Source organism: Typha latifolia, chromosome 5 (assembly GCF_019914945.1).
Source record: "Typha latifolia isolate L0001 chromosome 5, TyphaL0001v2, whole genome shotgun sequence".
Taxonomy (NCBI): domain Eukaryota; kingdom Viridiplantae; phylum Streptophyta; class Magnoliopsida; order Poales; family Typhaceae; genus Typha; species Typha latifolia.
Genome location: NC_133090.1, coordinates 1,170,117 through 1,196,663, shown reverse-complemented (window position 1 = coordinate 1,196,663; position 26,547 = coordinate 1,170,117). Strand labels below are relative to the sequence as shown.

The 26,547-nt window shown below is 36.7% G+C and overlaps 5 protein-coding genes and 1 long non-coding RNA gene across 8 annotated transcripts; all 6 read right to left on the bottom strand.

The window, feature by feature from the left end:
* Nucleotides 1–95: 95 nt before the first annotated feature.
* Nucleotides 96–4,716, bottom strand: LOC140788133 (uncharacterized). 3 transcript variants are annotated; one of them, XR_012108970.1, is made up of 4 exons: nt 4,443–4,716; nt 3,139–3,594; nt 2,257–3,033; nt 96–531 (listed from the first exon to the last, which is right to left on the bottom strand). XR_012108970.1 is itself a non-coding variant. In XM_073137263.1 (3 exons), the coding sequence occupies exons 1-3, from the start codon at nt 4,551–4,553 to the stop codon at nt 2,350–2,352; spliced, it is 1,251 nt and encodes a 416-aa protein (XP_072993364.1). In that variant the 5' UTR covers nt 4,554–4,710; the 3' UTR covers nt 2,235–2,349. The 3 variants fall into 3 exon arrangements, 1 of the variants encoding a protein (XP_072993364.1); XR_012108971.1 differs by lacking the exon at nt 96–531 and adding an exon at nt 827–941 and having other exon boundaries at nt 4,443–4,685; XM_073137263.1 differs by lacking the exon at nt 96–531 and having other exon boundaries at nt 2,235–3,033; nt 4,443–4,710.
* Nucleotides 4,717–4,904: 188 nt separating this feature from the next.
* Nucleotides 4,905–5,834, bottom strand: LOC140789395 (uncharacterized). The gene has a single exon (XM_073139075.1). It carries the CDS (start codon nt 5,811–5,813, stop codon nt 5,277–5,279), a length of 537 nt encoding a protein of 178 aa, XP_072995176.1. The 5' UTR covers nt 5,814–5,834; the 3' UTR covers nt 4,905–5,276.
* A 1,211-nt stretch (nt 5,835–7,045) lies between these two features.
* On the bottom strand, nt 7,046–9,053 carry LOC140789513 (GDSL esterase/lipase At5g42170-like). The gene is made up of 5 exons (XM_073139230.1): nt 8,811–9,053; nt 8,574–8,704; nt 7,897–8,127; nt 7,557–7,812; nt 7,046–7,352 (listed from the first exon to the last, which is right to left on the bottom strand). Exons 1-5 carry the CDS (start codon nt 9,025–9,027, stop codon nt 7,150–7,152), a joined length of 1,038 nt encoding a protein of 345 aa, XP_072995331.1. The 5' UTR covers nt 9,028–9,053; the 3' UTR covers nt 7,046–7,149.
* A 1,136-nt stretch (nt 9,054–10,189) lies between these two features.
* On the bottom strand, nt 10,190–15,992 carry LOC140788132 (protein FREE1-like). The gene is made up of 10 exons (XM_073137262.1): nt 15,034–15,992; nt 14,604–14,690; nt 14,369–14,500; nt 13,248–13,394; nt 12,941–13,006; nt 12,743–12,853; nt 11,929–12,021; nt 10,931–10,964; nt 10,776–10,846; nt 10,190–10,471 (listed from the first exon to the last, which is right to left on the bottom strand). Exons 1-10 carry the CDS (start codon nt 15,781–15,783, stop codon nt 10,394–10,396), a joined length of 1,569 nt encoding a protein of 522 aa, XP_072993363.1. The 5' UTR covers nt 15,784–15,992; the 3' UTR covers nt 10,190–10,393.
* A 4,079-nt stretch (nt 15,993–20,071) lies between these two features.
* LOC140789069 (protein FD-like) lies at nt 20,072–21,469 on the bottom strand. Its single transcript, XM_073138668.1, has 3 exons — nt 20,661–21,469; nt 20,467–20,544; nt 20,072–20,379 (listed from the first exon to the last, which is right to left on the bottom strand). Exons 1-3 carry the CDS (start codon nt 20,997–20,999, stop codon nt 20,308–20,310), a joined length of 489 nt encoding a protein of 162 aa, XP_072994769.1. The 5' UTR covers nt 21,000–21,469; the 3' UTR covers nt 20,072–20,307.
* A 1,993-nt stretch (nt 21,470–23,462) lies between these two features.
* LOC140789065 (uncharacterized) lies at nt 23,463–26,547 on the bottom strand. The gene is made up of 2 exons (XR_012109128.1): nt 26,421–26,547; nt 23,463–23,810 (listed from the first exon to the last, which is right to left on the bottom strand). It is a non-coding gene; the product is annotated as an uncharacterized lncRNA (long non-coding RNA).

Here is a 26,547-nt window from a genome sequence, read left to right as displayed (position 1 = left end):
AGGCAATTATATTATAGAACAAAAAATATTATTTTCTCTTATAATTTTATTTAAAAGTAGAGAGTTATTTTAATTAATTAACGTCGACTAGGTTAGTAAAATATCTAGGCCATTCTTCTCATTTTCTATATCCACCACCATCTTTCACCGTACTATCATACCATCCTTATATTTTCTCATCTTTCACTCTCCCCCGTCCTCCTTTTTTTTTTCTATTTTTTTTAAAAAATAATTAAAAAAACAGAGACAATTTAAATATTTATAAATTATTTTATATAATTACCGTCTAAGTTAAGTCAGGTTAAAGACTCCCAGTCTAGGTAGGCGACTGGCAAATATCCCAATTGATTAGATGCAGACTAGAGAACCCCTTGCCTTTACCAATGGTAAATAAGATGGGCAGATGTGTAGCCAAGGAGATAGGAAAGCAGCCCATGAATAGTAGACTTGATCAAGGTGGCACATTTTCACCCTCAAGCAAAAAATCATAACGACTGGACTTAGGCTTAGCCGGTTGACATGTTGATTCATCTACATAAAATATTTATTCAAAATAAAATTTAAAGCATCATAGTTAAAGAAGCTTGCTTTATTAATAATTTGAATATCATCAATAAACATAAGATGACATATTATAATATCATCATTAATCCTAAACCCATCTATCAAATCCTCATTCATTTCATCATTAAACATAGCAGATAAAACCTGAGCATAGATAATAAATAAATAAAGGGTCTCCCTAGCACAAACCACAGATACTAATCCAAGGAGAAATATAACCATTAATCAGAAAAGCAAGGGTAGAAAATTCAATACAAGCTGTCATCTACATAATCCCACTTATAAAAAAAATCATGATTTTTATTACCTTGTCATAGTTTTTTTTAATGTCAAGCTTGAGAAATGTATCATCCCAAGTGCCTTGCTGCATAGAAATCCTGTTATTTTTCGATTTTTTTTAAAGACTATTCCAGTAGGACAATATTATCCACAAAAACAAAAAAAAACCTTCTCATTGTCCAGAAATTTTTTCTTTATTTTAAGTCAACTGTCTAATTTTTATAGGTAAATTTACATTAATCAAGATTCCCAAAGTGATGGTTGTCCCTTCATATCACATGTGAATATGTGATCGTGTGAAGGATTTTCTACTGCTCAATGGAAGGCACTGGAAAGAATAAAATTTTGGTCCTTCATGTGTAGTGCCAACTATAATGTAATATAAAAATCCAGAAGTACCTCTTCAGATGTTCACGTCATGTAAGCCGAGTCATACGAGGAGTATTTGACCAAACTATCACTTCTCACAAATTTAATTACCTAAATGGTTCTTTCTTCTGAACTTAAAAGGGTTTCTTTTTAAAATATTAACTGCCACCACATAAGCTTTGCTTGACAATCAGTACCTAAATGGTCCACCTCTTAAATTTACTGTCTAAAAGGATTTATTTTTGACACATCAATTGCTACCACATAGGCTCGTCTGAAAAGCAATGAACTTATAAACATTTTATATAAGATGTACAATGCTAATTTTTTCAATGCTTTATCCTATATATAAAATATTAATTTTGTCAACGTTTTACATGAATTACATGATAATCTATAGAAGATATTGATCCCTTAACTCACCAAACAGAACAAAGAGGCATTTTGGTGTGAAGCTTCTAAGGTGCTGCATCAAGATATGTTTAAAATACACCATGTCGTTTATAGATTCCATTATTTAGATTCTTTAGATACTAATCTAAACTAATGTGTTGTATTTTAACATCCATTCAATTAGAATGGATGCCAAAATGCAGTTTCTCCACCTTCAATGAGAAGGGGAGGGAGCTAGACCACTTTCTTTTACCCTAAATTGGTGAGAAATTGATGACTATTTACTAGTGGTGTGGTTTACAATTATAGCTATTTCCACAGATGCAGTATTTTCATACGTCGAACCAAACAACCCAAAATGTTTTTTCTTACAACAGAATCACCATTCCAGGTGAAGCCAGTTTTTCAAGTCAAAACTAAGATAAATCTGTATTATCCAATTATTACCCCGACTAAATTCAGCAAGATTCACTATAATAATTAATTTGTTTTGAGTTATCTATAGAGTAAGTGAATTGCATAATTTGTTTGTAATCGTGATCTTAATCATCAGTATGCCCCTGATACTACATAGATACATATATCAGAGAGGGCGAATACTGAGAATATGAAACATAAATATAAGAGTATTGCGTGAATAAGATATCTGACCTCATTTTGCTATAGCAGGTCCCTCCATCAGAGAACCATAACAACTTCCAGCAATTTACAGTGTAGTCATCTAAATTGTAGGCTATATGATAATCACATTAACCAACTTGACCGGAATACTAGTGCAGGTTTGTGACTTCTCCCTTCCATCATATACACAATACCGGGCTGCAAATTGCCTTTCTTCCCCACATTAAAATTTAGGAAGCTTTCCAAATGCACCATATTAAATTGCCCATCAACCCTTCCTCCTACACTCACAGCCCAGCCTAGTTCATCTTCTGGTGTATCAGACAAGGAGATGGCCCACTTCAGCAATTGGCGTTTTGACTTCTGCACCTCAATCCAACCTCCAAATTTTGTATCTTCATCAATCTCTAACACCATAGCCATGGATCCTACAGGAATTCCGTCACTTGTCCTCCTTGAAGCAGCAGGAGATGCTTTAACACTGGAATCAGGACTGGAATGGGATTGCAAATTGCCTATGGAATAGACAAGGTTACCAAGTTTGAGTGGTTGAGAAAATGTGAAAGGTGTTTTCCAAACACCGGACACGGTCAGTTTTGATTGCTCAGCTAGTTGGCAGGAAATTTGCCAAAACGTGCTCAAGACACTCCTATAACTGTCAGCATCCAGCTGCTTCCCCATTACAGAAGCCAAACCAGCTAGAGAAGCAGAAAATTGTGAAGCTTTGACTTTTAAACCAGCAGCAGAGATGTAACTTTTATTGAATAAAGGTGGTCCAAATGAAGATAGGCCACTAATGTAGCCACCCTGTCAAAAATTATTACCTCATATATTAGCAGTCAATAGTTACCAATACTCTATCCATAACTTCTAAGGGAAAAATATAGAGCCAAAATTTCTGGAACTCACTACCTGTGCAAGATTTGTATCAATTTGAAAATCATCACATCTGGCTCCAAATGGTATTGAGATAACAGATAAATAATCACTGATATTCGCCACATACATCACCTTTGCAAGTACTAGAGGGATCCCTATAACGTCATTTGGATGATAAATGCTATGATTAGCCACAAGCTCTGTTATAAGATAATCCTTCTGTCTAACTGTAGTCTCAAACATAAACCTTGAACTGATGCCGGTGCTTATTTCTGCACCATCGAGGGTACCATGGTCTTCCTGTTCAGGACTGAAAAATAGAGCTCCACCCACATTAATGATTCCCTTAATATGTGTGCTTCGTTCTGCAAAAGGACCTTCTCTACCAGATTTATATAAAGAAAGCACACGTTCCACTTTATCCTGTCTGTCCCTTAGCTTCATTATGTCAAGAAATGCTTCTCGCTGCAAACGCTTCAAAATTTCTATCTACAAGAGGATATAACAAGTTAGAAATGGACAAGAAAGAAAGCTGCAGATGAAACTCAACTTGTCATAACTCATAATCACTTAAAAGAAACATAGACAGAATACAGAATTCATGCCTACTATTACTTCTCAGTTCCCAAGTCAAGATAGGTCGGGCTGCTTAATTTGAATATGCATTGAGCAACCAGTATTATCGATTCTTGTGATTATTAATAAGAAGCTTCAAACCTTATGTTCGACATGTAACAATATACTTCACCCAACTCGCAGACTATTATGATGGAACCTTCACCCTTTTCAGTCATGTAGTATACAAGTTTATCTTGTTTGGCATAAAATCAAGAGCACTTCATATGCAATAATTACACATCAATCTCCACTACAAACAGAAATTTAGACAGAAGTACAACTCAAAGGACTTGTCTTCTTTTTCTCATTTCGACAATTTTGGTTGATATGGATGTTCAATTTGACAACTTCCTCACTGGTAAGAATTAGAGGCACCAATTTTCCAGGACCAACTTCACCACTTTTGATTGATGTGTACTGTGAATCCAAGAGCAAGAAGAAAAAAAGCAGAAATTTGCAACCATACTCGCAATAATTAGCAACACAAACAAAAGAAATTGAAAACTGCACTAAATCATATACTAATCAAATGAAGAACCACATCACATCTGGGAAAAATCTTCGTATGCGGACCAAGATCAGAGACATGGATTCAACGAATCCTCAGCTTCTTTGACATTTAATCAAACAGTTAACATGCAATACAAGTACAACAACAGAGTCAAGGAGCACAAAAACCCAGAAGAACCAAAGAACTGAATCCGACTAATATCGCTTACGGGGTTATCACGACGGAAATCCGAATGCCTTCGAAGTGCGCCATTAACGAATCGCCTGCTAGATTCGGCGAAATCTTTGACGCTATCCAAGACGGAGGCCCACGGATCCATTCTCGTACAGAAAAAAAAAAACACCAAATCGAATACAGATCGAGGAGAGATAGAGACGAAGAAGAAGGATTGGGATTGCGTCCGTCGTCTATACAAGCTTCTAGATTCGCGAGCGGGAAAATGTTAGATATTTTGTTTTGATACCCCAAAAATAAACGGCGGTAGGCCTTGTCGGGTCTTAACGGGTTAAAATCCACGAACCCATATAAGAAAAATTAAAAAAATAATAATAATATTAAAGAACATATTGGTACTTGGTCCAAAGAATGAATTTATAATGAACTTAGAAAAAAATAATACTAGATCATATTTTAATAAAGACGAACAAATTTAATTAATTAACTGCCATAGTTACAAAATGTTCTAAAAATATATAAATCTTTCTTATTAGCTTTCGATGAGTAACTTTACAGTTTCTTAACAATGGATTAGTTACAGCTTAAGTTATAATCCCTATCAATGTGGGAAAAAAAAATAAAATATTAAAGGAAGACAACCCAAAACAATACCTCAAATTAGGTAGTAATTAAGATAAGAAGACGATTAAAGATGATCCTTAACTCAAACACCTAAACAACAATATAGATCAATCACAATTGAGCTAGAATTTTATCGGACCGACCTCGTAGAGTCAGTCCGGACATCCGACAAGCTTGCTTAGGAGTTACAAGCCCAGCCACTGTTCAAATCAAAGAATATATATTATTATAGAAGAAATCCTAATCAATTAACAAGCTTGCATTGGCCTCCACCGGAGAAGGAATCCACCGTCAGTTGCCTCCTAAACGCCAGTATAAAAGCCTCCACTCTCTTGTTCAACTCCTCTGCATCAACCTCCTCTTCTCCTCCTCCTCCTCCTTCCTCTCCTATCTTCTTCTTCTTCTTCTTCTTCTTCTCCTCCTCCACCTCCTCCTCTAACTTTGCATCAGAACTCCCCACCTTCCTCCTTGGTCTCCTCCTCATGCTCTTCTTCTTGCGTGGGACGCCATGATCAGCAGTACTCTTCTTGCCTCCAGAACTGCACTTGGGTTGCATTGACACCACCACTATGGAGGCAATCACAATGTTGAGCAGCAAAAAGAGAAGAGGAGATGGGAAGACCAGCAAGGCCATTGGCCATTGGTTGAGAAGAAATGGTAGGAGGCGTTTGAGCCCGGAGACTAAGAGTGCAACTCCTGCTGCTGCTAAGGCTGTCTCTACTATCTCTTCTTCTCTCCTTGGAGTAGTAGTAGTAGTACTCCTCCTCTTGGCTTCTTCCATTACCTTTATGATTCTATCTTCTTTTGGGCTTCGATCTCTTGGGTTTGTATATATATATATATACATATACATATGAGTATGAGGAATTGAGATGGTTGTCAAAGAGAAATAGCTTTTGCGCAGTCGCAGCTCAAAAGTGGGGGAAAAGAAAAAGGAAAGAAAGAGAGAGAGAAGAAAAACTAGTTGAAAGTGTCAGGGGGAGGGGGGTGTGTTTGTCGCGCCTGCGGAGCCGACCGCCGTACTTATACGTGGATGGTGCCGGAGAGATTTATCCGACAAGAGATCAGCTATGTCTTGAACGAACACAGAACAGAGTGTCTACCAATAAGCGTCGATTTTAAAGTAAAGTACATTTTTACCCTTAGGAGGGCAATTCTAAAAATTAAAGATTAGTTCCCACTGTTGAACTTATAATAGCTTACAAACTTTAAAATTATTTTAAAAACATATTTTCTGCCGCCTAAAATTTAAAGATTTTATTCATTTAGACGGTAATTAGCTTTTAAATCTTTTAATTTATAATCTAAAAAGAAAACATCCGTTTCAGGGATAAAATTGTAATTTAGCCTTCTGCACTGCACTGCTGCTGTGTGTTTGCGTGGTGGGTATATGATTACGCTCTTCCTCGGCTTGCGGATAAGCGGACCAGGTCACGTGCTATATGAGAGTAATATTCGATCAGCTGCGATGACCGAAACTGGATGAGATGCTTACTTGTTTAGGGCTATGAGTTTTCGCTGGAGCGTGGATGACGAGTCATCTTTCTATTCGCTAGGAGATTGTTTGGTGTTCGTCGACTTAGATTGGACTCTACCTAAAAGTCAGCAGGCACGCGGGAGCTTTGCTCCCCGGTTGACCTTTTAACGTCGGCGTGTTCGAGACAGCATAATGAGTTTTTTCAGTAATAATTCTTAAAAATATTTTACCCTCTTTTTTTATTTCTTTTCTTTTCTTTTTAAGCTCGTGCACTGGATTAGAGATAATTACACTTTAACTGCTCTCCTTTATCTCCTAAATCCCTACTAACATCTCTATTTCTCTTTCGATCGTAGTGAGTATATTTGTTATGTGAGTTCTAAGGGCATAATAATCCTTTAATATATTTTTTTTGTTAACAGTGTCAGTTATAACTAAGATAAATTTGGGATCTTAAACCCTCTCCTTGTTTAGAGTGAGGCTTTTTTATAATTCTCAGATGATAAAGATGAGTTATCACAGTTCCTTATGATAGCTTTCTCTGATTGCAAATGAGGAAAAAATAAGCAAATTGGATATTATGATAAAGACCCAAGAGTCTACAAATAAATCTCAATGCTCTTTTGCTCTGCTATGTTTGCTAGTTTAGATTAATTAAGAGAGGGAGGTAAGTTTGAATCATGGGAGCTACGATGATCTCATATGCTCTCTCTGTTGGATGGAAGCTATCCCAGAATAAGTATGTAGATGCATTCATGCAAGTGAATGGACTGAGCTCACTGCACAAGATGGTAGCTTCAACTCTCCCTGTTCCACAGCATCCCCTTGTTGCTTCCTCAAATCCTAATATAAATATAAGCACACAAAACAAATTATTAGGCCTCAAATGGAGAATCTAAGCTTAGATGTCTATCTAAATACATATTTACATAGTTTCTTATTTTATGTGTATACTATTTTAAAGTTGATATATTTGCTTGTATACCTCTCAGATCCCTCGACAATTATATGTTACTTTTTGATAATTATAAGTTAAGAATTATGTACCATAGTTGGAAGGATGCATCATAAGATCAAGCAGTGAATTGTAGGCATCCATGTAGATGATGTGGCTCCCTTGAAGATTAACAGAGAGACGTTTTAGCTCCATGGTTAGCTCACTGTTGAGATTAATTGAAGCTTGGTTGTATGTTTCCACACACTCTCTATTCACTCCTCCATTTAGTGTTCTTTCCTCAGGAACACAGCCTAAGGGAGGAACTCCTGCGATGGCGATCCGACGAGCTCCTAGATTGTACAAATCCTGTTCAATAAATAGAACACATAGGAATATTAGCTCATGATTTTGATGACCATTATGATCATTCATTTGTGAGTTCATATGTACCTTGATAAAGCTAGAAGCAGACTGAACTATGAAGTTGATATATGAAGGGAGATCATAGCTTTTTCTGAGAGGGGTAGTGAAGTATGTAACCATTAGATCATTACTCCCTGCAAAGATTAGGTAAAGACTTTCGCGGATTATAATCGCTGCTCTTTCGCTGCCTGCAATTAACTCTATTTTCCTTTTGTAGTCTTTGAACATCTCTAACTGATCCCATAATGTGAAAACTGACTGAAACAGTCAGGAGGAAGCATCAAGACATCATTAGTGGCAAACTTATGCTTCAGGGGGTGAAAGTGATCAGTTGCATTTTAGACCAGTCGTAACAAGAATTCAAGTTGGATATGCTAGTAATCAGAGTAGCTAAATGATCAATCAGATACTTTCACATCTACATAGTTTCTTCATTGGCCAACTTTGGAGCTAATCTCCTAGATTTGGTGTGTGTTATTAACTCATAATCAATGTCCAATCTGCATGATATTAGTTTGTTCTCTTGCAGAAAATGCAGGGTAAGAAAGAGAAGTAGAAACTGTTATCTGATGTTTTTTTATGGATTCTTAACTTGAATCCTACATCAAAGTCCAAAACTCCAAACATGAAACACCAATTATTGCATGTAGAATTTCAAGTATATAACTAATATGTTAATTAAGCCAAGAGATGGGAGATTATACCACTAACTCAGCTGTAATGTTGTCATATCCAGCTCCACCTGAAGCAAAGCTTACACCAGTAAGCAGGTCTTGCTCACTGAGCTGTGGATCCAGATAAGCTGGCAAGTAGTCCTTGACTCCTAACTGAGACACTGCACTTTTTGTTCCAGTTCAGAATTTGGAAATTGAGGAAAAGAAAAGTTTCTGATCAAAGACTGCAATAATTCTGAACTGGGTCAATGCATGTTCTTGTCTTACCTATGAAGTCTGTAGGAATTTTTCCATTGCTGAACCTTCCTGTTGCTCTCTGTCCTTTGAAGTCCCTTCCATATGGAGGGAAGTTGCACTTTGTAAGTGTTGGGATGGCATTGTTATTGCCCGGATCGACGATCGAGTCGCCGAACACTATCACCGCCGGCACCCGGGCCGCAGTCTCATTTCCGACTAGTGCTTGTGATTGAATGGTTGGCACCATGAGTGAGAGAAACAGCAAGGTGAGATAAGGAGTTGCCATTGGAAGGTGCAGTTAGGTGCTTGCAGTGCGACATGTAGTGAAAAATATATACTTATATCGAGAAGAAAATAGCTCAATTCTGGACCAACCATGTTCTCATAACTGTTCCAAGTTAATGTTTTATAACTTTTTTTTATTTATTGATAGAGATCTTCCCAGTATATAAATTAGACATATGACGTATAGGCAAACACTTATAAGAAATGGGTCGCAAAATGAGTCCGATCACGAGCAACAACAGACCAAAGCAAATGCATGCAGACGTATCATGTCTACCTAAATGGCATTGAAAAATAGGGTTGGAAAAGGGGATACGCCAGATACTCTGCAGTCATAAGCTCACACTATCCTTATCTCGATTAAATTTTCAATCCTTGCTCCCTTTCACATCCACTAACCATTGAAGCAATTAATCCAGACAGAAGTAAATACATCTGGTTCAAGTTTCGATGAACTCAAGCAAATGGCAATCCATATGGGGGAGTTGTGCATTAAATAAGAAGAAACCCATTTCTCCTTGTCTTTATTGCTTACCTATCTGACGACAACTTCTTCCTCAACCTCCCATTTGAGGAGGAGAGCACTTAAAAATCTGAGCAACGTCAGGTTGTGAGTCTTTGCATTCAATCTCAAGAGCAAGACAGGCCCAGACCAAGTCATTGACCCTTGTTGCTGTGTGATTGTCTGGCACAGCCTGTCTTTGTTGCTGGCATGAGACAACTCGAGTGAATCGAAATAAATGAGAGGAGAGATATGTGGTAAAAGGAGGGGAAAAAGAGGATGTTTTGTTTTATCAAGCACATATGAATTATTAATTTTAGCATAAAAGCAACACTGGATTGGAAGAGAACAATGATTCCAAACAAGTGAACATTTTGATGCCCTTTGGTTAGATGTGGATAAGTGAAAATTAACTGCGACAATTATCTAATCATTTCACAAAATTGCCCGCTATATTTGAATGCAGAACTATAAGAAGTAGTGTTCTATAAAATTTTCCCTATTATGTCAGATAGGGGCCAAATGCGAGTTAGAGCACCAAGAAAGGAAAACAGAGAGAACTTTTGGAAAGCCACGTCAGCTTTGAAAAATTCTTCCTCAAAAAATACAAAAAAAGTACAGATTTGGTGAGTGCAAACTGGGGAAAAAAACCCATCAGATTCATTTTATTTCCAGCTTCTTATCATCACAACATCACTTAAACAACATAACCGTTTGTTTGTGTACAAGACCAACTCAGAGTTACATTTGAAAGTCAACTAAATTGTTTTTAAAATATACATATTTAAAATAGCCAAACCATGATCCTGTATTGATGAATTTGCCGTCAATGCGCACTAACAAGGAAAGGATGTTGGCATACACCACACTCTATTGTTTCTGATCCAGATGCTGGAACTTGGACCTGCAAATGAACAACATCATGACATACATAAGTACAGATGCAGGCACATAAATAAAGCAGATCATCTGCAGCCAAATGCAGGAACTACTTGAAGTCGGACCGCTTGATAGGCCTTTTCGCCTACCAAACCAGTTGGAAGAATTCCAAGTTTTTGACTTTTGGCAGCTAAATTGGGAATTCCAAAATGTTGGATGATTGCAGGAAATTCCTGCTGCTGCTGCAGTCAGGGCAGCAGAATTCCCACATAAGCTGCCAGGAAAACAAGTAGAAAAGGTCTCTATATATGATAGATGTCAAGTTTAACCTGAAGATGAACTGTGCAGGTAGGGCATGCAACTTCCCTCATTCGCCTCCCAGATCCATCCGACTTTGATCCTGTCAAGCAGCACACAACAGAAATGTCAGGCAATGTATAGAGCATGTATCAGGATAGCAGGATTAAAAATACAAGTAAAATACCTGAAGATAGATTGAGATTTTTCTCCATTTCCTCCTGTTCAAAAGCACCAATAAGTTTAAAAAAATAAAAGATATTAAAAGAACAGTTAATCCTACAACTTCAGTCTAGATTTATTTCCGTGATTAGAAATGGGGAAACCCTCCCACCATCTCAAATCCTTTTTCTAAAGCAGATTTTTGGATCTCTTTGGCTGTCATAGACTAATTTTCAAGAGATAATATGGATCGACCAATCCACCAACCAGGCTTAAAAAGTTTAATGACAAGTGCAGGAGTGACCTGCAGGCAAACACTTGTACTAAGACCACGTTACCATTAACGATACTAGGCCTAATAATTAAAATGACTGGCACTGACAATTTTTGTTTAGTCCAACAGGTTGATAGCACCTTAAATCTAAAAAGGGTCGAACCCAGGCAGCAACCACCTGTAAGTTAACCCATTGAGACACTTGAAAATTTTACGTTGCACTCTAGTCATCTTCCTTCAGTTTAGGGAAGTGCCCAACTGAGGATGAGGTGTCCATTTATCATACTGAAAAGCACAGCCTCTCAAAGGGAATGCTTCTTTGCCAAAAGTGGGACTTCTGGATACCATATGCATTTGGTATTACTGAAAAGATGAATTTTGCTTTCAAGAAAGTGAAAGCAGGAAGAGGGTGGAGTCAATTACAAGACTAGAACTTGAAGGAATTAGGAATTCGGAAAACACTCTTTCTAGTTAGGAGGGTGACAAAATTTAGGAAAGTGAAGGCGATTGGGAGAAAGATTAACCCTAATATTTTCATACATTCTCTTCCAAATAAATATAGTTAGTATACTAAAAAAATTTCCCAACCAAAAATCCACAATGTGATGGTAATGGAGGCTGCTACTTAACTAACCCATTGATGAGTCTTTTGTATATTTCTTCCATAAATCAGATGGACCAAGTATAAATTCTGCAAAGCAGTAAAGTTGCACCAATTATATATACCACATTTAACATAAAGAGCACACCTGAAGCTTTCTAGCAAGATCCTCATGACTGTGCAGTCCAACAGGTTTATTGGCAGATTCCCTTGCATAACTCAGCCTTTGAGAAACTTCAGCCTGTGGAATAAATAATGAGAAATCCTCGGACCTGAGTGAGCAATAGAGAACATATTTTGTCTAGAGATATATTTGCTACTGTGATAGTTCTTGATGCTACTACCTAGTTAGTAAAGACCAGATGCTTAGGGCTGTTATCTCCATTTTCTCTTTGTTCTAAACCATGCAAATATTGACACACTTTTGCATGCAAATAGAAATTTACCACGTTGACTGGACAAAATGAAAACCTCTGTCAAGTTATTCAGAAAATGGAGACAAATGGCAACATAAAAGAAGATACCAATAATAAACTAACAGTGGATAAATCAGCAGAAATAAGTAAACTGCATATAGTTGCATTCTTAGGTCTTAACTCTCAAAGATTCTAGCCCAAGGGGACAATTATTATTACACAGCTAAGAAGATAATAGTGGAGCAGTAAATGAAGAATAAATATATAAACTATCTTAATAATGAAGACGCCTACGACCACAACCAAGCACAGAAAAGATACTGGAACAACACATGACAAACATAGCAATGCAAACAAACATATAAAGCCTCCTCCATTAAGGAGAAAAAACTACTAAGAAAGACACCTGATACATATTTGGAAAGGTTTCATCCAAAATTTTCCTTAAGAATATGCCAGAGCCATATAATTCGAATACCAACAGAAGCTATACAATCTTAACCTGAACCAATTGAACTACAATAGAATTTGATGAAAAAGGAATACCATGCATCTATCACAGACTCGGACTGGTTGAGCATTCTCATCGGCGGTGAGAGCAATTCTACCCTGGGTGCACTTGTCGCAAAAAATATCACCACAATTCCTACAATGATGCTGAAAAGCAAGTTACCATGTTAGTGAAGAATATGAGACTTAAATCATAACTGTGGAGGATGAAATATAAGGTATACAAACGCGCACCCTTCGGACAAATGCTCCAAAATCTGTCCCACATGATGGGCATTTACTGACTGCTTCATCTGGCACCTGAACAGACAAAGGAACACAACAGTAATAATTAAACTAAGGCCTCCAGAGAGAAGTACCAACAAAGGACCAACAAAAGTTACATTAGCCTATAGGATTGTGAATCAAGAATAATCTAAAAACACATCCTTCTAGCAGATCATTATTTACAAAAGAAAAAAGATTGAGAAAGAGATGACTGTAATATGATGGTGTTAGACAGACAGTGGAAGAAAAAAAAAATTAACACACACAACCTTACCCAGTGGTCTTTCTCCTCCTCGCCAGGTTTTATTAAGTTCACCCAATCAACAAGACCTTTCTTCTTTTCCGTTGGCTGTTCAGACGGCTTGGCAGCATCAGCAAGTCCTTTGCCTCTAATAAGGCTATTTCCACCCATCTCCTTGAACTATTATTAGAATAACCCAAGAATGAGAAATTCCTGGTATAATCTATAAACACAGCATAATTGACAAAAGTATGCAGAACACTGAAAGGCATGAAGGAAAATATTACCACAGCAGATTTGTAGAAGAGAAGAGATGAAACAAATATAAGTATAAGAAGAAGAATAACTAAGTTCAAGTCATAATAGCACGACAGAACATCAAGCAGGAAAGATTCCTGCATAACAGCAATGTTCCACCATGTATTTTGCCCCACGGTTTGAAGATAAAAATTCAACAAGAAATTGTCAAAGAAGAAATATTTAAGGTATGGATCATCTGATGGCCAGCTCTTTGGGTTTCCATTATTCCTAGTTATCTAGTTAAAACTTAATAAATATTAATAAGAGCTCTTATATGAGTTATATCAAATACTCGAACAACCAGCCTATAAAATCAGAAACTAAAGGTAATGGATTATACCCTGAACGAATTAGTACATGGTACAATTTACAAGAGCTATCAATTCGCCTATCAAGATTAAGTCCAGTCTTTCATGTTCACTCAGTTGAAACAGTGCTCAAACAAATAATGCTGAACAACTTATCATGGTGAACTCTTATAGCAATATTTGCCATTTTCATATCATACTGAAAATTTCTCCAGACAATTAGTTACAGGTAAATTTAGCTGGTTTATTACAATATTAGTGATGGAAGCTCAATGAAAAGAGCAGAATCTGAGTGAAGATCAATTCAGCCACTCCGAAAAATTTCAAATTATGGAGAAAAATTACAAAAAAAAGTAATGGTTTCTCGCGTAGAATGATGCACTTTCCATCAGTACAATCTACAATTGGAAAACAAGTAAATTCATTGACAATAGATTTGGGATTTGCGACACAAAATCACATAATGAATAATGGTAGTCTCTTTCTCAATACTCAATATTACAAATAAAAGACCACCAAACCAGCAAGGTAGATAGCATGCCAAACCTGCACTGTTGCGGCTGTCACCGTGTCAAGAATGGCGCTGGTAGTATAACTGTTTGACTTCAACCTTATTCGTCTTGGTTCAATGTCAACAGAGCTCTTAGACCAAAAAGCAAAGATAGACGAATCCAATACCTAGGTAAAGAAGTCAATAGAAGCAATGATGTAATCTGCTTCGAATTGAAGTTAACATACAGTCATACACTTAGTATTATAATGACCAATTCAGCTAACTTACTTCCCATTTTGTCATGGTATCAAGGGAATAAATCCTCAATGTCCTGTTGCTGGTGGGATCAAGCATCCGGATTCCATCCAAACCAACCTATGAGAGAATAGACTTAAATCACTAAAGCACAAAACAGATCATAGACAAACTGAGCTACATATGTTATTAAAAGCAAAGCAAGAGGGCCATGAGTTAAAGGAATGAACGGCTTTTAGAATAAAATCTCAACTACTTCTATGCAATGGATGTTACAACCAAAAAAGGGAAGACAAAATTTGTTGGAAATATTAGCTTAAACTTGAAAATGACAATTTGACATGATATCAAGAAATAAGAAAAAAACTTTGCTCTATTTTCGACTTATTTCCAATTTGCAAAAATATTAATAATTAATAATCAACAAAGAAAATTTCAATTCCAATTTCTTCTCAATCCAAACCTGGCAAAGGACATCCATGGTGCTCTGCCCGGACCCTTCTGCCAACAGCTTGACCCGGAACTTTTGCACCCCATTCTTCGCATCTTGCTGGGCATCCACCTTCGGCACGGCCCTAACGATCTTCATTGCATTGCCACTACCCTGCTCCTTCCCAATCCCACCCGAAGGCAAGCTAATTGGCCTTCCATAATCATCAAACAGAGCCGAAGAGCCGGAAGGCGCCGTTCCCCTCGCTCCATATGGCTCATTCTTTCCCCCATCATATGCATATACACCCTCGCTAAGCCCATCATCCAGCACGCCGCCTTGATCGTATCGATACCCAATCTCCGGCTTCTTCCCATAGAAATCCTGCTCAAATCCCGAGCTTTTACCGTATTCACCTGTCACAGCAGGCACATACCTCGAATTGTCGTTACAATACCCATCAGCTTGATCAAATCTACCGGCGGCGCCGTCATACGGAGAAGCAAAAGCCGAACTGGGATTGGGCGAAGACTGATACGATTCATAGGAAGGGAATTGGGGCTGGGAATAGGAAGGAGCAGAAGGGGTTACCTCGTTATTCTGGGAATAAGCCGGATAGGAATACGGGGAGTAAGATGGGGCGGAGGCATAACTCGACTGCACCGGATTGGAAGCGGGGAATTCGCCGGTATTAGGGCTAGTAGGATTAGGGTTCGGAAAGGAGGGAGCGTAGTAAGGGGGGTAGTAGGGCCGCGGCGAGTTGTAATCGCTTCCTTGCTGCATCTCCGATCGAGAAGAGATCGAATTCGAGATCGTGATCGAGACCTCGGTCGCGATCGAGGATAGAAGAAAGATGTGCGAGATAAAATTAAGGTTAGAATTTGGTTGAATCCGAGAGGAAGGAGATGGAGTTGTTTGATAGCTTTCGTGCTCTCTCGTCTCCTTCGGGCTTCGGGAAGAAGAAAGGCTGCCTTCGTAGTGCGGTAGTTGTTTTCAACTATTACGTAACTTCCCGGTCCAGGATTACTTTACATTAACGTGCTCACGTAATTGGATGCCGTCGATCTGATAAGTATGGTATGATAATGAACGGTTTTGATGGGTATTTAACTGGTTTTTATATGTTTCGCGTTCTAATGGAACGCATGGTAAACGTGGGCTTCAAAGATGGGCCTCAATTGGGCTTAAGATATGGGGCCCGGATATATATTACAATTTTGAGAAAATTATACTAAAATTATTGCCTATTTCTGTATGTTTTTTTCTCGTATATATTAACCTCATAAATTATCTTACCTTCTAACTCTAACGGAGTTAAAAATATATATATATATATTTCTGAATTTTTATTTAGTAAAATGATCATTATATAAACTAAAATTAATGATGTGACACTCATTTATCATTTTTTCAATAGTTAAAGGATAAATATGTTATAAAAAATAAATAAAACAATTTTTTTTTGTAGAAATGGATATTATTATCCTAAACATTTTCTCTCCACCTTTTCTCCTCAGCAGATAACAAGGGAGAAATGTAATTATTATTATTTCTTTTTTTCCCTCTCTATTCATTAATATGAATATTGATAATTCGAAAATAGGTATTCTTATTTATTATTCTCAAAATAATTTTTTATACAAGAAATAATTATTCCTATATTTATTAGTGTTTAAAATAAAAGTGTAATGATTATTTTTGATAGATATAAAGTGAATAAAAAGATAAAAAAAATATTTTTGATTTGATATAAAGTAGATTAGTAGGATAAATATCAATAGTAAATCGATAATTGAGTTAGTGTGTGATATAAAATATAATTTTGATAAATATAATTTTATTATAGAATAGGCCTATTAAAATATTTGTCTATTATTATAGAATAATGGATTGTATCACTAGAATAATAATAATAATAATAATAATAATAATAAGTTAACCCTCAAATAAAAGGGCTACTTAATATACAACAAAAGTATAAAGCTATACAAAAATTAAAAACAATAATTAACACATGCAAAGGAAAAAAAGAGAATAATATAGGAAATACCAAACTAGACTACCAATGCTTAGGCCTATATTTTGGCAAATGAGACTTTTGCACCTAAACAAAGAATTATGTTCATATAAGCTAAATCTAAGTTCATGCTTGCCATTTAGCACAATTAGCTTTTCCCTTCCCTTTTAAGCCTTATATTTATCATATATTGCCAAGCTAAGCTACAATTAAGCTTCTTAATGGGAGTTATAAATTAAGAAATTTGTAGATATCTAACACAGTTAATCAATTTGACTAAAAATCTATGTTATTAAATTACCAACCAATAATATATAAATATTTTTAACACGCCCCTTCAAGTGCAGAGCCACCCACATCCTTCATAAAGTTAGGCTAGTAATAAAAATTATAATATATATATATATATATATATATATATATAAGTGACAAAGTTTTAATGTGTACTATGGATTTGTATGAGGAGGACATTGTAACACTTTGAAGGTCTAGGACATGAAATGGAATCATCAAAAGAAGACCTTATATTATCTATGATTGATGACCTATATGGCTAGAAAGGATAAAGTGGAAGTTACTCATGGGACAGGAGATTGTGCATTAAAAGGTTCCATAAAGCATGGGATATGTAACTTGATGGGTCCATATGCTTCACCTAATTGATATATCTCCCATGTCTCTCATGTTCATTGCCTATTTAGTACTGCTTGAAAAAGTTGTGGATGTGTAATAGATGAGAATATAGTGGGTGTTAGTTTGATTGTAATTCATGCCACTTTGAAAATTCTACTGTGTCTTTTTTTTTTAACTATTATAAAATCAATATTTGCCATGCTAAGATACATCAACATTGATGACTTTACTTTCCCTGTTAATTTACCAATAAGATGAGAACTTGTACATATTTTATATGAATAATTTAGGGAGATCAAAGAGTTGACACATCCCTAACTCTAGCATAGCACCCGTAGGTTTTCCCTACGTATGCACCCTCTCCCATCTCTAGCGTTGCTCTTCTCTCCTCTTATCTATTTTAGTTTTCTCCACTTAGCTGCTAGACGGGATAACTTTGGCGATGTTTGACGAGGTGCGAAGAGGTTAAGCTCTCTCTCTAACCTTGTTCCCCTCTCGTCTCGTCTCGTCTCTCACTAGCACCAACAATGAGAGTGGGAGTTTAGGAGCTCAAGCTCCCCCTCCCCTTCTTCACTGTATTCCTTCGCACAGCCATGAAGAGCTATGTTTTAGCTTTGGTGCAGATTTGCTCGATGAAGGTGTAGATAGAATTTTTATACCCTCTCCTCTTCTACGGAACTGGTCTCCAAGGAAGGAAGGGCGTCATCTTTTTCCACCTCAGTCGGTGTTCCAATTGGAGGCGGCATCTCCACTTATGTAGGACTCAGTGGTGGTGCTACACAACAATATGCATCGAAATCTCGATAGAGTCACACGACTTCAAATAATTCCCATTCGTGTTCTCTTAGGGCTGACTTTGTTGAAGATTTTTGGATCCGTCAAATTTCCTCTGGCCGTCACCCTACCTTCTCTGGCTCTTAGTTATGCTTGAGTACTTGTACTGATACTATGCTTTCACTATTATACGATCTGTTTTCTGCCAAAAGTTTGAGCTTTGTGTTTATTTTTTGGGGGAAGGGGGAGGAGGGGGGAGGGGGGAGGGGGGCCATGGCCTTGATGATACTATTTTGATGAATTATAATGATATGAGTCGTACGAAGCTTTCCCTCCAAGAAAAGAAAAAGAAAGAAAAGAAAAAGGAATATTAAGGAGGTACAAATCAAACGGTGGCATACATTAAGTCCGTACTATCAAAATCTGGCAACATCTTCACCAATATCGAAGTTGGTCAAAAACAAATTGAAGACCTACTACGAGATCCCAAGACTAGCCTAACCCTAGTACCATATATTAAACTATTTACTTAGTTTTTTTTTCTTTCTTTCAAATTAAGTCTAAATAAAATTAAGAATATTTTGATTAAATATGTATTTAGAGGAATTTACATGCAAGCATACAAATAAATAAAGGATAATTGAAGGCTATATATATATATATATATATATATATATATATATTTATATATGAAAAAAATAAATAAATTTTTTTTTTATAGAAAGCCAGTCTCTTTTTTCACTTATAAATGTTGAAAAAGAACACATACGTTTTAATTTTAATGCCTTATTAACATTATAAGTTAATTTTTACAAATAGCTATCATTTGACCTAAAAAAAATATGACTATCCTTTTATATTTATTTAAATTTTAACATGTTAATATTTTTAAGGCATTAAAAATACAATTTGAAAATTGAACGATAATAAGGACAATGTAAGGCATTTTTTAATAATTTTTTTTCTCTCTCTCTCTCTAATATATCTATATAAATAGAGAGAGAGAGAGAGAGAGGTGTACAATTATAGATGCCATAATACGCATGCATGACATAGTCATGCATCTATGTGTGGCCCATTGGAGGGGCCATAAGAGGCCAAATATAATATATAATATATATATAACTTAATGGGCATATCATGCGAGAATGGAAGCTAATTTTAGGATGCGTTCATATACCGTATAAAGAACAAAAGCGACATGGTATGCATGCATCTACAAAATCGCATCTGATTCGTTTGATATGGATAGATTTGTCTGCTAGCTTTCATTAGTGCATATTTAACGATTCTAATTTATATTTATATTTATATTTAATATATATTTCTTTTAAATTATTACATAGTTGCGAAGCCAATGATAGATCTCAGCACTAATATTTTTTATAATAAATTTTTAATATGAGATTGTTATAGAAACCCTAGAGAATAGTAGGTATCGTAGATATAGGTAACCCAAAGAGAAAAAGATAAGCCTTCGGCCGACCTTATCTCTTCTTATCGTTAAGTGGATATCTCCGACAACATTAAAGATGTCTCGACGAATAAAAAGCAAAAGGCAGAGTGTTTTTAATAAATAATTTTCTAATTCATAATATTCGACAAAGAGAAAGAGTGGTCGAAGAATTTAACATAAAAAAGAAGACATCAGCCAAGCATTCCTGAAATGAATTAATGACGAGTCTTACAAGCTCAAAAGAGCGTTAGAATTACAAACTCCACAGCAAAATAGCATTGCAAACATTCACATATATATATATTATTATTTACTATACAATCTATAATAGAGATAGAGAGAGAGAGAGAGAGAGAGGTGGCGAATTAAGTTATAATAAAGTTGAATTGGTATCTTCTTACATTTCCTTTTTCTCTTTATTTTTTCCTCAAACTGGAGCTGATGAGGTTCTCAGCAACACTCGCTTGACAGGGACTTGCGCACCCATTGCCAACCTCAACTACAAACAGTCACAACCTCACAAATTTACTAATTAATGACTTTATATATACTTCAATCTCACATATATATATCTATATATATATACCTCATCAAACTGGCGCCTAAGTTTCGAGTTCTCATCCGCCAAGCGTGCAACTTCGATCTCTAAATCATTTGTGTAAGCCTACAATTAACAACAAAAACAACAAAGAATTATTGATCATAAGCTCAAAAGTTGATTTTTTTTGTTTGTTTGTTTTTTTTGCTTGTTTGTTTAATAAATAACAGCAGCTGCACCACCTGCTTCCTTGCTCTTGATCTTGAAGCTGACTCCCTGTTCTTGATCATCCTCTTCTTTCGGCGTTCGAGTTCGCCGCCGGTGTCGGGCTTCTTCGCCTGCGCGTCCCGCTTCCTGCCACAGAGACTAATGGGATCCAAGTGATTAGGAGGTGGAGGAGGAGGAGCAGAGGGGTTGCCATTGTTAATCTTATCCTTGGCATAGGTCGGGTGGTGGTGGAAGAGGTTGAGAGCCGTGAATTGGTGTGGGTTTTTAGGTAGGGGATGGGCAAGGAGAGGTGTTAAGGTTAAGGTTGGGTGGTCATGGAGTGAGAGAGTTATATCCTTCCACACCTCTTCCATGCTACCTCCTCTTAATTAACTCCTTAAAACTTAAAGGAGAGAAATAAAAGAAGGAGGAGAAGAAGAAGAAGAAGAAGAAGAAGAAGAAGAAGAAGAAGAGGAGGAGGAGATGAGAAAGTGGAGAAGATTACGGCAGCTATTCTTCTATACTGCTTTTGTTGGTGTTATCAGATGCCCAGATGGTAGATTGAGAAAAAAGAGGAGAAAGGATGCTAATTGTTGCTGCTCACTGTGGGTTGATGCTTTTGACCTATGAAAAAAAAAAGGGATCTTGGTACAAGATGTACACTAAGAGACGCAGGCCATTCATGTGGGGGCTTACCCATTGGGTCTAACTGCTAATTTCCTCAATACTATTTGTAGTAGCAAGTAAATGGGATTCCCCAAGAATGATGGGGCTTTTTGAACTGTTTCTTGTGGTGGACGAGAGAGAGAAAAGAGTACCCTTTCCTTTGGTCTTGGATGTGACTGATCTACATCTGAGATCTGAGGTGCTTTAATGGATTGGTAGATGGAAAGTGCATAAGAAACTCCCTGCCAATTCCCAAGTTTTGAATCACTCTCATATAATATATTAAGAATTATTATTCTTCTTCTTCTTCTTCTTCTTCTTCCTTTCGTTTTCTGTAGAGACGATCACAAGACGTGGAACTATAGCGGTGTGTAGATGATTAGAAGAGAAAAAAGAGTAGGATAATCAAGCCATTCTGCTGCTGCTCCATTTGTGGATCCACAGTCTGGAATCACTATATCTATATGCTACTCATACATGAGATTCTATTAACAAGTACCAAGTACATTGGCTTTCTTCTTGTGGGTTCACAGTGTTTCATATACCCCACCCCCAACAAATAGGATGACATGGAAAATTACATTAGAAATCCTTTGAAGATTTCAAACTCCTTCAAATCAAATGCACTTCTACTCTTGTATGCAAAAAGGATAGATAGAGAGAGTTAAGGTTCAGTACTAACTACATGGGCTGGGCTCTGAATGAGATAGAATGGGCCAGGCCAGGCCAGGCCCGTTTAAATAACATATAGAAAATTCTGAAAATTAGTTGACATCATAGATGCTTCAAAAGTTTAAAACAAAATTATATTGAAATTATAAAAAGGGTGCTCAAAAAGCTCGAAAAAAAAAAAAAAAATATATATATATATACTGAGTTGACTTTGATAAAGTCCACCCTCAGTATTGCCCACTGTTACTATGACCCAACCCAACTCAACTTATGCGCCGCGCCACTTTAAAAAATTACTCGCGAGACACCACAACGGAAAGCCCGTCCAAGTTCTAAGTCGGCTTCTTAAATAAATAAAGAAAAAAAGCTAAAAATAGAAGAAGAAAACCACGAAAACTACCAACTCTCTAAAACCGCGAAAAGAATGGAAACGCGAATCCCCTCTTCGTCTTCCTCCTCCCTCCCTCCTCCTCCTCCTCCGCCGCCGCCCGCCGACGCCTTCACCACCACCGAGCTCGACGCGGCGGAGCAGCTCGTCCAGCTCAGCGAGAGCACCGGCGAGTCGCCGGACGCGTCGGCGTCGGTTTCGTCCTCCTCGCCGAGATCCGTCAGCACGAGGGGTAACTTCGCTCCTCCGCTGCCGTCGGAGGCGGCGGAGGATGACGAGGACGAGGACGAGGTGGGAGGATTGCGGCGGAGGAACAAGCGCTACCGTCTGATCAACGACGTCTACGCATCGACGGCTCCGATTGTAGCTAAGAAAGGGTTTCCCGAGAAGAGGCAGCAAAAGACGAAGAAGAAAGGTGGATAGAGAATAGAGATAGATAGATAGATAGATATATGTAAATAAAGATAGAGTTAAGAGTATATCTAATTATATTTAATTTTGGTGTATATTATTAAAGGGTTTCATATCTGATGAACTTTTAATCTTGGGAAAATGTATAATATGATTGATGATGATGAGGTTTATAACTGCATTGGAAACTGAGAAGAGATTTTTCTCGATTATTGTGTGAAAATTAGTGCCTTTGAGAGTTTTGAGTTCATATTAGCTTGAAGGAAAACTAACCTTTTGCATGCATGAGAGTTTGTGTCGGGGTGGGGAGGAGGCATGCAATATAAAGATTGCTCCTTTATTCAAATTCAATTTTGAACTTGTTATTTTACCAACTTTTTAGTACTAAATCTAGGTTTTGAATCTATTCTATATATATAAGATGGTAAAAATATCATGGAGAGATCGGAATTTAGCATAATAATCACTGTTCCTTTTACATCTCTCCTTGCTTGTAACTAATAATTCAAATACTATCATCTGTTTTGTGGAAACTAACATATGTTTAAATGAAGAGCAAGTTGCTGCTTGTATTAAGTGCATGTAGATTTACATGCACTCCTGTGAAGAAGATACAATCATAACATACAACTCTCTGCAATCAGCCAACAAATTCTCAATCCATATATGTCTCAAAATAAGCTTATTCAAACTATCAAAGTGGCCTGGAAATATGCTATCCTGTTTCACTTCGTATAACAATTTGATTACATTGATCGTTTGCTTGTCAATTTAGACAAAGCATTACATGAATTTAGTTAAATATATATAATCTAGAGTACCTCATACAAGGTTGAATCCACACACATAAACACCCACAAAAAAGAAGGAAAAAGGTAGAGGAGTAATTATTAGTGAGGAATAGATAGACTCTAGAAAGTTGATAGGTGTGTCACTCATCCAAAGACATCTTTGTGCTGCCTACTCTTTTAGCAAAATCTGAGGTGATCTTTCCTGGGCCATGGAATGGTTTGGAAACAGCATCGTGCACTATGCAGCTAAGAATTCTCTGTAAAACCGAACACCGATGCATACATTATTTGGCGATGTAGATCATCAGAACATGTTTCTACACATAAAGATAGAATATAGTACGATAAATTACATGAGGATTCAACATATTTTGAATAACATACATCAAATTATAGATACGATGAGATAGAAAATTCGAACGCATGACGAATAGGTGAAATATTATAAGCATTTACTGATTTGCAGTGGAACCTTTATCAATAGCTCCAACTGTGAATTTGTGCAATCTTCATATGGTCTGGTGCTACAAAATCTTTACTACTACATTGATATATTAAGTGATAATTACTAGCTCCACAGCCTCTCAGTAGGGATAGCATTATTCCATATTTAAGAAAGTAATGCTTCTCTGATCCATGCTCAGAAACAAAGAATTGAATGCGACATGATTATCACAAATATCCACTTCTTGCAGATTATATTAGATGGAAAGAGAAAATTGTTACATTATTTATATTCTGAATGAAATAGTAGTGAGAAAAATATGCATCATACTTCTTCACTTGAGTGCCAATTGGATGCTACTTTAGATCATGGATGAAGCCGGGATAGTGAGGGAGGAAGTAACTATAAGTCTATAACAATTATGCCTCTATGAAAAATGTATGACTCCCAAAATAAGTCCAGTTCTTATAGGACCGTTAACCCCTATAGGTAAGTTAATGTGAACCTATTTACCAGATGTTGTGTGCAAAATATGCAGCATCCCATAAATTTGGACATAGTTACTAGAGTTTAACCAAGCCAACACACCAATATTGGACTAACTCAGGAGTCAGGACCTCGTTCAGAAAATTGCAATGGACAAAAATTACTGTGTTACCATGATTCCAGTAAATAAGGAGGCTCTGGATCTACGATAGCTCTAGTACTAACACAGCAAAGAGGTTAGAGAATTCTTCAGGAAATCAGCCATTCAGCTTTGAACCACTATTCAGATGTTTCAACTCGTTAGTATGAAACAAAAATAAAGAACCAGAATTGAAATAGAGAATCAAGGTGATCTTGGTAGAGGTGATGAAAGCAACAAAATGGGACAATCTTTTATTTGAAAAGATCTCTCTCAAAGTTCCACATCAGCTTTTAGTGTCCATACATAGACGCAAGCTTCAACATCCATAACAAAAAAGCAAAACTTCAACTCTTAGTTGGATTCTACTTAAGACAAACTCCTTGAGAATCTTAGTTTGCTTTTTAGACAAATCGAAACAGTTATTATTATTCTTACTTGACTGTGATTCCACCACTACTCTAAACATCCTATAGTAACTCCATATTCTAATATACCTTCTATCTATCTTCTAAGACAATAATTGAGTACCTGCAGTTAGAGTTGGTCACAAGAGTAGCCTTAATGGCAGATTGGCACTGATGAGGTTTGTCACCCGAGTTGCCTGGTGTAATATAGAAATGTCAACCATTGGTGTATGGTTCATTCAAATGTGACCTTATTATCTATTGAACTTATATGTGTGAGTAATCTTTATTTTCTATAAAAAGAAAGACTTTGAGTGTTGGGAACTAAATAGAAAATAGTGGAGATAAATAAAATCAAATGGTTAGGTTCTTGCAACGATCAAGCAAAGGTGAGTCTATCTCTTAAACAAATTTGTCGCCCACTAATTGCGATCAAACATAATAAATGCAATATATTCTCGAGATATAAGGCCATTATGAATTAAGTTGCAATTGGCAAAATTTAACTTTGATCTGAAAAATAATGAATTGTAACAACAAACATGAAGGTTTTAGTATGTCAACAAACAATAGCATCATTTTCAATTTATAGAAAATGAAAAGACACCAAGGTGCTTAGATAGTTACATAACTAAAAAATAGTTAGAGAAGTCAAAGACCAAAATATGCCGGCTATATAACTAACAATTAGTTAGAGTAGTTATAATCATGAAAAGATGCTTTATCTAAACATCCATTCACAAATTTATTTATTTAGTTTAAAAAAACACCATAGAAATTAATATTTCTAACATTGAGTACATCTAATACTTAGCTACACATAACAAAATTGGATGCTAAAGAAATTAGACTACAATCAATACATGCTCATTGCAAACAGTTATTACTACTCAAGCTGAAATGTACCCATTAAACTTCATGGTTTTTGATAAATTGCATGACTATACGTGGAATTCCAGAGTTAGTTTAACTGGAGGTGGTGGGCAACTCACCCATTTCAGTGTGCAACCACCATTCCTGAACCTAAAATTCAATGAATACTGCACTTTCCACATTGACAGATCAAGTCACGATTCGCATTGCTAGTTAACCATCTCCATACCAGAGAATGGCGTAATACACTATATGTGAATAATATTTCGTGGAAAGTTGCGTTGCGTCACCTAGGCATTTCATCAAACAAACTCCGTATATAAAGTTGTAGAGTCTCACATGGCAAGCTGTGGGCAAATTGCACATTTCAACGACGTACTAGAACACCACTAAAGCAACATAATAGAAAGCACAACTACTCTTGTCACAATCATAACGAGATTAACATCGCAAGGTGACATCTTTAAAAGTGAATCAGGCTATAAATGGGGATCCAATTAGAAGTCAGTTAACTTACGAGAGCCAATCAAAAGAATCACATTGGCTATCGCCTCAACCACCACCTTCGTCTTCACCGCATCCGAGCCGAGATCGACCCTTCTCTATCTCCCAAACCCTTCAGCTAGGGCTGCGCTACCGAAGCA